The 10025-nt window shown below is 54.7% G+C and overlaps 1 protein-coding gene across 2 annotated transcripts in view; it reads left to right on the top strand.

The window, feature by feature from the left end:
- Window positions 1–2016: 2016 nt before the first annotated feature.
- ELL (elongation factor for RNA polymerase II) overlaps window positions 2017–10025 on the top strand; it is an 80703-nt gene continuing 72694 nt past the window's right edge. For both annotated transcript variants that reach the window (XM_029215805.1, XM_029215804.1), the window contains exon 1: window positions 2017–2151. In XM_029215805.1, the coding sequence (XP_029071638.1) occupies window positions 2017–2151 (135 nt within the window). The remainder of the gene's footprint in view (window positions 2152–10025) is intronic.

A 10025-nucleotide genomic window follows, 5' to 3' on the forward strand; every position in this document is an offset into this window, starting at 1 on the left:
ATACAGAAAGGGACCCAGGTACCAGAGGCAGGATGAAGGGTAATCAGGAGGGCTCTGGATCAGAAAGATCCAAGTTCAAAGTTCCAAGCAGCCCATTCACTGGTAGGGTGAATATCGTCACGTGTTGCCTAACCGTTTTGAGCCTCAGTTTCTCCATTTGTAAATGGAGATATTAATGACAGGTATGGAAAAAGGTTTCACAGAATCTAGCATTGCCTTTAGGGTCAGCAGTTCATGATCGGGGGTAAAGAGATGGTAGTGCCAGCCTGGCACTGGTGGGCAGAACTAATGAGACCACCTGGGTAGAGACATACACCTTCACCTTCCTGTCTTGCCTCAAAATATTCATTCTATGACCACCGTAAATTAGATTCAAGCGAGAAGGAAAACAACTCAGGAACTTTTTGCAGGTCAGAAGACCCAGGAGCCCAGGAGGAGCTTTCCTGGGCAAGCCAGAGCTGGTCTTCAGCTTTAGTTTCCCCACATGTAAAACAAGAAATTGGTAAAATGGCGCAGTTCCTGTGAAAAACAGTTTGGCAGTTTCTCAGAAGGTTAAACATAGAATTACCATATGACTTAGCAATTTCATTCCCAGGTATAGACCCAAGAGAAGGGAAAACATCTGTCCACACAAAACCATGTACATAAATGTTCACAGCAGCACTATTCGTAATAGTGAAAAAGTGGAAACAACCCACATGTCCATCAGTGGATGAATGGATAAACAAAATGTGGTTTATCCACACAATGGAATATTATTCAGTCATAAAAAGGGATGAAGCATTGATACAGGTAACAGCATGGACTAACCTTGAAGCCATCATGCTGAGTGAAAGACGCCAGTCACAGAAGGTCACATATTGTATGATTCCATTAATACGAAATGTCTAGAAAAAGCAAATTCATAGATAAAGTAGCTTAGTGGTTGCTAGGGCCTGGGGAGGGGGGTGAGGAATAACCTGCTTAGCGGGTATAGGGTTTCCTTTAGGGGTGATGAAAATGTTCTGGAACTAGATAGTGGTAGTGACTGCACAGCACTGTGAATGTACTAAATGCCACAGTATTGTACACTTTAAATGGGTTAATTTTATATGTGAAATTTTTTTTTAATAGGAGAACTGGACAACCACCATCTCTCAGGGCCCGTGGGGATGTAGGATTTTATTCTATTAAAAGTCTGCTCTTGGGACTTCCATGGTGGTCCAGTGGGTAAGACTCCGCACTCCCAATGCAGGGGGCCCGGGTTCAATCCCTGGTGGGGGAACTAGATCCCACACGCATGCCGCAACTAAGACCCAGCGCAGCCAAAATAAATAAATAAATATTAAAAAAAAAAAAAAGTCTAGTCTTATCGCGAGCTAAGTTTACCAGCCCCCACAATTCCCCAACAACCTTAAGGAAGCCCCACCAGCCCAACCCAGCGTCCAACGCGCGTTCGGTTTGCATAGTCACGCCCACCCACTCAGCCTGCAGCTGGTTCCGCCCCCCCCCCCCACGTGTTTTGCGCCGGCCTGGCCCCCTCCGCGCCCTCGTTGGGGCTCTCAACAGAAGCCAAAGGCGGAAGACTTGGAGAGACTGCATAAGTAATACATCACGTCAGCGGCTGGTGGGGCGGGGCTTCGACGGGCCTGGTTGTCAGGGTCATGAATAATACACATTGAGGCGGGGCCTGAAGGTGGGCGCGTGTCGGGGCGGAGTCCGGGCACGAAAGTGGACACCTCTAGAGTCTTGAGAGGTGGGGCCATCCGCGCCTTATGAATATGCAGGAAGTCGGGGCGGTGACTGTGGGCCCCACTAGGCCCGCAGGGTGGCGTGGCCAGCCGCGTCTCACGAATAATGCAGCACGTCAGCGGGGGGTGCGGCGGCGATTGTGGTTCTCGCTGGATCCGGAGGGGGCGTGGCCAATCGCGTCTCATGAATAATGCAGCGCGTCAGCGGGCGGCGGGGTGGGGCGTGGCCGGCGCGCCTCTGGCCCTGGAGCCGGGAAGCGGGGGGCGGGGGAGTGATGGTCGCAAGATGGCGGCGCTGAAGGAGGCTCGGAGCTACGGGCTGTCGTGCGGGCGAGTGAGCGACGGCAGCAAGGTGTCCGTGTTCCACGTGAAGCTCACCGACAGTGCCCTGAGGGCCTTCGAGAGCTACCGCGCCAGCCAGGTGAGCGGCACGGGGCTTGGCGCGGCCGTCGGGGACGTCGGGGCGCAGGTCGGCCTCACGCGTCCCTCTCCGTGGCGTCCTTGCCTGGGGGCTCGGGGTCCGGCGTCTGAGGTGCTGATCGCGGGTTCCTGGGCCAGTGAGGCGCGGGGTGGGCGCCTGTCCGGCTCGGAGCGCGGGGAGCCTCGGCGCGGGGAGACGACCCTGGCGGGCGGCCCAGGGCGGCCGAGGGGCCCGAACTCGCGCGCCTGGTCCCGGGGACGTATGTGTGGGCACCTGGAGGCGTCCGGGGCCTTTCCCGACTTACCCGGCACCTGGGCAGGAACTCGTTTTTTCACCTGACCAGGGGAGGGGGTGGAGGCAGCGCCGTCCGAGCTCGGGAGGTGGGGGTTTGGGACTTCTCAGTCTGGCTCCTTGCAGGGTGGCTGGTAGGGAAGGCTGACTGCACTCCTGGGGAGCAGCTTTTCCGTCTAGGACGCTGGCAGGGTGGGTCAGTGGGGCACCGCTGTCGGGGCATCTGTGGGGTCCTGTTCCGTTTGTTTATGGAGGTTGTGTCTACACTTGGGGGCCGTCTTTGATGCTTTCCAATGAGGCCTCTGGAGTTGGGTTCACTCTTGGTTCTTGTGAAGGGGAGTTTGGGCAGGACCTGACAGCTTGTCCCCAACTCCCTAGGTGAACCTGAATCACTGGACACCTTTAGAAAGTGGGAGTGTTTTGGGGAGGGAATTGCTGGCATGGTGCCTCTCCCAAGCTGGGAGCCTGTTGTGGGCACCTGGGGAGGAGCTCTGGCCACTGCACCTGGCTGCTGACTCAAACTTCTCAGGGGCCGATTTGGGCCCATCTCGGGAAGTTCGAGGCGTTTCAGTTCTGCCACCTGGCCCGGGGGGTTGGGGAGAGGCTTCTTTCTACCTTCTTTCAGGCCTGACTTTGGGGCACATCTGGGGCCCGTGGTCAGAAACTGCTTCTTCCCATTTCTGTTTGTGTCATGGCGCCCTCCTCCTGTGTTGGGACAGAAGTTGCAGGTGCCCAGTGGTCAGGTCCTGAGGGGAGGTGGTTTGGGAGCCCTTTTCCTCCTTTCCTGGAAAGTGGGGGCTTCATAGTCAGTGGCTGTAGGGGGAGGGGTCTGGCATCAGGTTCAGGGAGGCCCTGCCGTGTGCGTGTGTGTGCGCGCGCGTGTGTACTGGGGATGGGGGGGCCTCGGGCGGGTGAGGAGAGAGACTAACTAGGAAGGAATGTGGCTTTCTTCCTGCCCTGGACTTGTTCGGCACCATTAGCTAAGCTGGGAATTTCTTCCCCTGTTTTGTTCCCAGTGCCCACCCTTCCCGCTCTTCTTCCCACTTTTTTGGACAATTTCCTTCCTGTCCTCGTGTCTCAGTTTCCCCTTCATAGAACCGGGATTTCATCTTTCTGGAAGAGTGAGTTCTCACCTTGTCAAAAGGGATTCCCCAAGGTGAGGCTGGGGTGCCAATGCAGGTGAGGAGGAGGGGGCACGGTGGCCAGCTTGAACCTCCCTTCCTTGTGGAATTCCAGCGGGGAGTCTTTTTCCCTGGGCAGTTCTGACTTGTTCCCCTGGAAGGCAGGATTTCCTAGAAACAGCTGGGGGAGAGCTTATGCGTCATGTAAATAAGGTGAGCTTGGTACCTGGTCACTGTGAGTTCAGAGCCCCGCCTTCCCTGCCATGCTGCCCTCCCTTGATCTAGTTGTCCGGAAGGCCTGCCTGTGTGTCCACCTCATGCTGTCACGCTGCTATTTTTAATTTAGGGTGTTGGTTACATCCCCTAAGCTGGATCTTCCTCCTGTGAGGGTGAAGGTATAACTGTAGACTCAAGTTCGTCACATGGAGAGCCCAGCTGTGTATGTCTGTGTTGATCAGCCGGAAAGGGCTCCCTCGAAGAGCTTCTCCTTCTCAAGCTACTCGTGTTAACTTGGCTGGCTGGGCTAAATTTTGGGGGTGACTCAAACTTTCATTTTTCTCAGAGGCTGACTTGTCATTTAAGTTACTTGGCAGTTTTGTATTTAATCTTATCCAGTGGGCAATGTAGTGGACTGAAGTAAAATCAGGGCAGCTTGGGCACAGTCAGTGTTCTTGGGTGGTGGGCATGGGGAAGGCGACTTGAAGAACTTGTTTGTGTGACTAGTGAAGTGTATTGGTTATTAACAAAACTTCATATGTTTGACTGTCAGTAGCGTCTAGAGTTTTCTGTTCTCTAGCGCTGTGGTTATATGGTTCGCCAGTAGCAACTTGTGGGGAGGGTTTTTACTTTTACAAAATTTTTACAGTTGCCCTTGAACAACACAGGTTTGAACTGCCCGGGTCCACTTGTATGTGGATTTTTTTTCACTAAACACATACTACAGTACTAGGGGACCCACGGTTGGTTGAATCTGCAGATTCAGCACTCAGGATATGGAGGGCCGACTATAAAGTTTATAAGGGATTTTTGACTGCTCAGGGATTGGTGCCCCTAACCCCCGTGTTGTTCAAGGGGCAACTGTAATTGCAAAGAGGTTTTTACAGACTCAGATGTGGCAGGGGCCTGGAGAGGAGCATCCTTCAAAACTTTCTCTGTGGCTCCTGGGAGCCTAGCTGTTGGAGTAGCCGGAGAAGTCCCTGACAGCTTCCCTCTGCAGAGAGGTCTGGAGTCTGAGCTGCCTTTGTACAGACCTAGTGACCAGCCTGGAACATGGTGGAAGGTAAAGATGTAGTCATATGTGCAGCTGCCACCGTCCAGACTTGGGCTTCACGCAGTCTTGAGTGCATCCCAAGGCACTCCCATGGATCTCCCTTTTCACTGTGATGGGTTACTTCCGGGAGAGAAGAGAGGGGAAGCGTAAACACAGCCCATCTTTCCGAGACAGCATCATACGCCCGTTCAGAGAAGTGTCCCTGACAGTGATTGAACGGAAGTGACCTTCCCTGGGGCACCTCCCTCGACCACCTGAGTATTTCATCCTCGGATTTGGTGGGCTCTGTTGCTGAGTGATCCTCCCCTCCCCAGATTAAAAGGTCTTTGATGAAGAGTAGCATATTGTTGTTCAGGAAAAATTGAGGGCCCAGGGAGGGGCCCAAACAACCTGGGAATTGGAGCCTATCTGGGTTTGAATCTCTGAATCTCGGCTCTACCTGCGTGAGGCCTTGGGTCAGTGCCTGACCCCTCCCAGTCCAGGTCCTCCTCCTCAGAGCTATGAGGATCCCAGTGGCTGCTCTGGATCCTTCTTCTCTTTAGGATTATGAGTGTCCCAGTACCTGACCCCTCCCAGCTCCAGATCCTTCTCTCCGGACTCAGGGCCCTGCCCTCTCTGAGCTCTGGCTCCTCCTCTCAGGGCTGTTGGGATTCTTTTGGCACATGTGCGGCCCTCAGTGCAGCCCTGACCCCTCCCAGGTTCTCAGCACTTGGTGTCGGTACTCAGGGCTGGTTCCCACCTGGAGGTTTGAGCAGAGAATATAGGAGAGCCTGGGCTCCTACATTTTCCCAAGTCTGATTGAGCGCCTGGTCTGTACAGGGACACTGCTCAGGGGCTGGACATTTATAAGTGACCAAATGAGTCCCCAGTCTCTCGAGCTGGCATTCTAGAGGCAGGAGACAGATGACGAACAGGGGGGCACAGAAATCAGCGTGAAGAGCTTGTCAGCAGTCATTGTCAGGAAGGAAATAAAATGGGGCGATGTGAAAGGGCGCTGCCTAGGAGATGCCAGAGCTGAGGTCTGCTGGGTGAGGGGTCCCCTGGGGGCAAGGGGTGTGAGTTCCAGGCATGGCACATGCATAGGCCTTGAGACATGAGGGGCTGGGGAGGGTGTTTGGGCAGGGGGCAAGGCCCAGGTGAAGACGTGGAGGCAGCTGCAGGGCTCTGTCCTGGGACGGGCTTAGGAAGAGGAGGTCTGCAACAATACTCTGTGACTGTTCTGACCCACGCTAGGGGCTGCTTGCCTGCTGCTAAGGGGCTAGCTGCGTGGGTGTCAGCCTGGCCACCGGTGGCAGGAGGAGCCTTAATTTAGCCTCTACTCCCCTCCCACTGTGAGGCCCCAGGAGGTGGGTTTGTCTCTCCTTCCTGGGGGGCCGCCCCACTCGGCCCTAACTAGGTCGCTTCTTGCCAGCCCTGTCTGTTTTTCATATGAGCTGTCTTTATTTTTTAAATTTTTTTGGCTGCGTTGGGTCTTCATTGCTCCACACAGGCTTTCTCTAGTTGTGGCGAGCAGAGCCTGCTCTTCGTTGGCGGTGCACGGGCTTCTCATTGCGGTGGCTTCTCTTGTTGTGGAGCACGGTCTCTAGAGCGCAGGCTCAGTAGTTGTGGCACACGGGCTTAGTTGCTCCGCGGCATGTGGGATCTTCCCAGACCAGGGCTCGAACCTGTGTCCCCTGCATTGGCAGACGATTCTTAACCACCGCGCCACCAGGGAAGTCCCCGAGCTGTCTTCAGGAATAGGTAAATTTGCTGCCCCTCCTGGCCTCTGGCCAGGCCCCTGTAAGCCCTTTGTCCAGGCACGTGTCACCTTCTTGACAGTTTTGGCAGGAAGGCTAGCTTATTGTTCCCACTGTTCATTGGGGGCAGTTGAGGCTCTGAGGGGCAGCGTTGCCTGCCTGAGGTCATGCTGACTGTCCTCACTGGCCCAGGCTGCCTCTCCAGTTGGGCGGGAGTTTGAGCCACAGCTATGAAAGGGAGTCCCACTGTGGTCTCAAGTCCTCATGACATGCCAGCATCCCAGGGTCCCGAGAACATTGGTGACATGAGTGGCCATGCAAATTCCTGAAGTCGCCAGCTTTGACTGTACCGTGCCCTCTCCCCTGAGAAAGCTTGCAGGTGATAACCAGTGCCTGTGGATTGTGCCCTGCATGCCAGCGCTGGCCTGAGCTGTACATGTTACTTCATCTTGTCCCCTGGCTGTCAGCCCTGTGGTGGGGAGCGGTTCTCAATTCTCAGGTGAGGAAACAGGTAAAGACTCTGGGAGGCCGAGTCACCAGAAGGAGTCTCCCAGCTGGGATGGGGCTGAGAACCGGGCATCTGGCTGGAATGCAGTATGTGTGGCCTTGAGCTTTGCCTTCTCTGAAGGGTGGTGGCCGAGTGGACTGGGCTGGCCCATTGGTGTCAGGAGCATGACGTAGGGGTTCGGTTTGCATGTGTGTTTCAAGGTGGGCACTCAGTAGGTCTGGGTGGGGTGAGTCCCTCCCAGAGGCGCATGTCTCATAGGTACTGAGGGAAGGCGAGCAACCTGGGGTATGGAGTGAGTGCTGGTCATTTCTGCAGATGGCCTATGAGGCTGTGTGAGGGGCCAAGCCCCGCATCTGCCACTGTGACCCTTGACTAGGCTTCCGGCAGCCATTCACCATGGTGACTGTGTGTAAACAGCCGATGGCTCTCGGAAACCCACCCTCTGTTGACTCATCGGCAAGGCCAGAGTTCATCACCCTTGAAGTAGTTTTGACATCACACCCGGATTGTGACATCTCTGGGGAGTCCTTGAAAAACAAGACTGTTTCTCCTGTTCCGTGCATCTCTTGTCCCGGAGCAGACCCTGGTTTTGGGAAATCTGCTTCTTCATGGCAACAGCCCTGCTCAACGTGCCTGGCTGGAAATCCATCCTGTGCCTTTGGGCTTGCCTCCCCTAGGTCCTTCACTTGTAGGGCCTTGCTCCCTTGCTCTCTGCCTTTATGACTTTCTCCTTGGTCTGTGACTCGCGTGCCTGGAGGTGTCTGAGATCTCACCTCTAGCGATACGTGGCCACTCTGCAGTCACCCAGAGACCACAGGGATGCTTTCCAGAACAATCCCTGCAAACAGCCTCTGACCTGTAGTGCAGTAAGTGACACAGACAGCCACCATGTGCAGTTTTATCACTTTGCTTTTTAATAAAGAAGCTGGTGTCCAAGTAAACCATTCAGGGGGAGATCTCCTGTTCCCACACTAAGTGGCTGCACTGGAATCCGATGCTAATTATATCCTCCTAGCTGGGTCCCTCCCTGGCCACACTGAGATGCGGCTCCTGGCTGAGTCACCAGGTCAAAGGGGTGCGTTGGTGACTCGCCACAACCCTTCCAGAGGGGAGGGGGCCTCACATGTCTGTGAAGTTTGTGGGGTCACCGAACTCCTGTTTAAAAGCGACACATGTCAAAAGTTTCTTTCTTTTTACCACAAAAGCTGTAGAGTTCAGTGAAGAACACTAGCAATTCCCTGTTCCATGGGCTGTTGTTGGCACCTCAGCGCCTTCCTCTGTCTTGCATCCAGAGGAAATGGACATCACAGTGGTGTCCTCATATAATCTTAGGTCTCGATTCTTTTTTATCGCAGTGCTAAACTTTGTTTTTTAGTGGCTTTAGTTCTAGTGTGCTGTCCGGTACTGAGGGCTGTGCAGAGATGCTGAATTGCAGTGACAGGCATCCCTGGTGTACCTGTGCACTTGAGAGTGGAGCTGGAGGTTGCAGGTGCTGAACGGTGCAACTATTGTATGTTGAAATCGAGGCCCAGGAGGGATATGGTCTGGTTTGTGGTGTTGGATGCTCAGGGAGGTCAGGCCTAGAGGTGGGGAGGCTGGGGGTGGAGACTTTGATGGCCTGAGCTGGGGTCCACTGGGGTCGGGCAAGGGGACAGATGTAGAAGTATTTGGGCTGTACCTGGTTGGGGGAGGCGGACATTTCTAACCTTTCCTGATTCTGGCCATAGGGCAGAAGTGTCTTTGCACGCTCGGCTTACTGTCATGCCTGAGCTGGGTTTGTGAGAGTCGGGTTATGCAGGGCTTGATGAGACGCTAATGGTCACCTCTGGAGTGACTCTTGGCTGGAGGAAAGGCGACTGTGGCTGATCAGAGAGCTGCTGCAGGTCTGTGGTGGGTGAACAGCATCAGCATCATCGTCATTGATGTGGAGCGAGGTGGAAGACGTGCGTGTGCAGCCGTGGTGATGCTCCTTCAGGGCCCGTGTCTTTCTGGGTTGCTACCTTTGTCTCAGGGTGTGGATGTCATGAGTTTCTTGCCAGTGTCCTAACCAGTGCAATTTGAAGGCGGTTTAGAATGGATGTGGTGGCCTTGGAAGCCAGCAGCCTTTCTTTTTCTGGTTCTTGGATTGTGTTCGTTGCTCAGGGGCAGTTGGATAGCAGGTTTCCTTTATTGTGCTGACATTGACCAGTTTCTGGACAGTGGGTGTTCTGGACACTGGGGGAGCCAAGGCTGGGCCTGGACATAGGGGCTGCACCCTGAGACAGCATTTGGGTGTCAGTGTCACCCCAAGTCAGCCTCATGGGCAGGCGAGCAGGTGGGCTACGCCGTCCAAGTGCAGATAACATTGGGTCGAGGGCCCAAGGCTTGCTTAGCACTTCCCAGGGTTCCCAGGCACACTCCATAACAGGAGGTCCTGGAGAAGTTCAGCCTGCCTTGGACTGCTGTGCTTTCAAGAAATTAATGAGCCGCCGATGATCAAGGGCTGTGGTTAATGCTCCACATCATTGCTCCATCATCGGTGTTCTCCTGGTAGACCTTAAGAAAGGGAGACTGCGGCTTGGCACAGGACACCTTTCCCGAGTACGTGCCCTTCCACCTACCCTGGTTCCTAACCCAGGCCTACTGGGAGGGTGTCAGCTCCTCACTGTTTGCCTTGCTGCCCCTGTGTCTGTCTTAGATACTAAGGGAGGGTGTCCTAACAAGGGAGTGCCTCCCTCAAAGGATGCTACACGTTGGGGTCAGGTAACCTGGCTCCAGCCAGGTCCTGCTGACAGCCTGGGGGCCCCAGGCTGCTGGCTCCCTCCCAAGCCTCAGTTTCCTGGGTTGAAGCAACACCTGCAGTTGTAGTGGCCTCCCAGGTCAGATGGGCGAAACGTATGGATGCTGACTACTCCTGCCCCCGTGTGTGTGTGTGTGTGTGTGTGTGTGTGTGTGTGTGTGTGTGTGTG

The sequence above is a fragment of the Monodon monoceros genome, unplaced genomic scaffold (genome assembly GCF_005190385.1).
Source record: "Monodon monoceros isolate NGI ecotype Baffin Bay Population unplaced genomic scaffold, NGI_Narwhal_1 Super_Scaffold_12, whole genome shotgun sequence".
Taxonomy (NCBI): Eukaryota; Metazoa; Chordata; class Mammalia; order Artiodactyla; family Monodontidae; genus Monodon; species Monodon monoceros.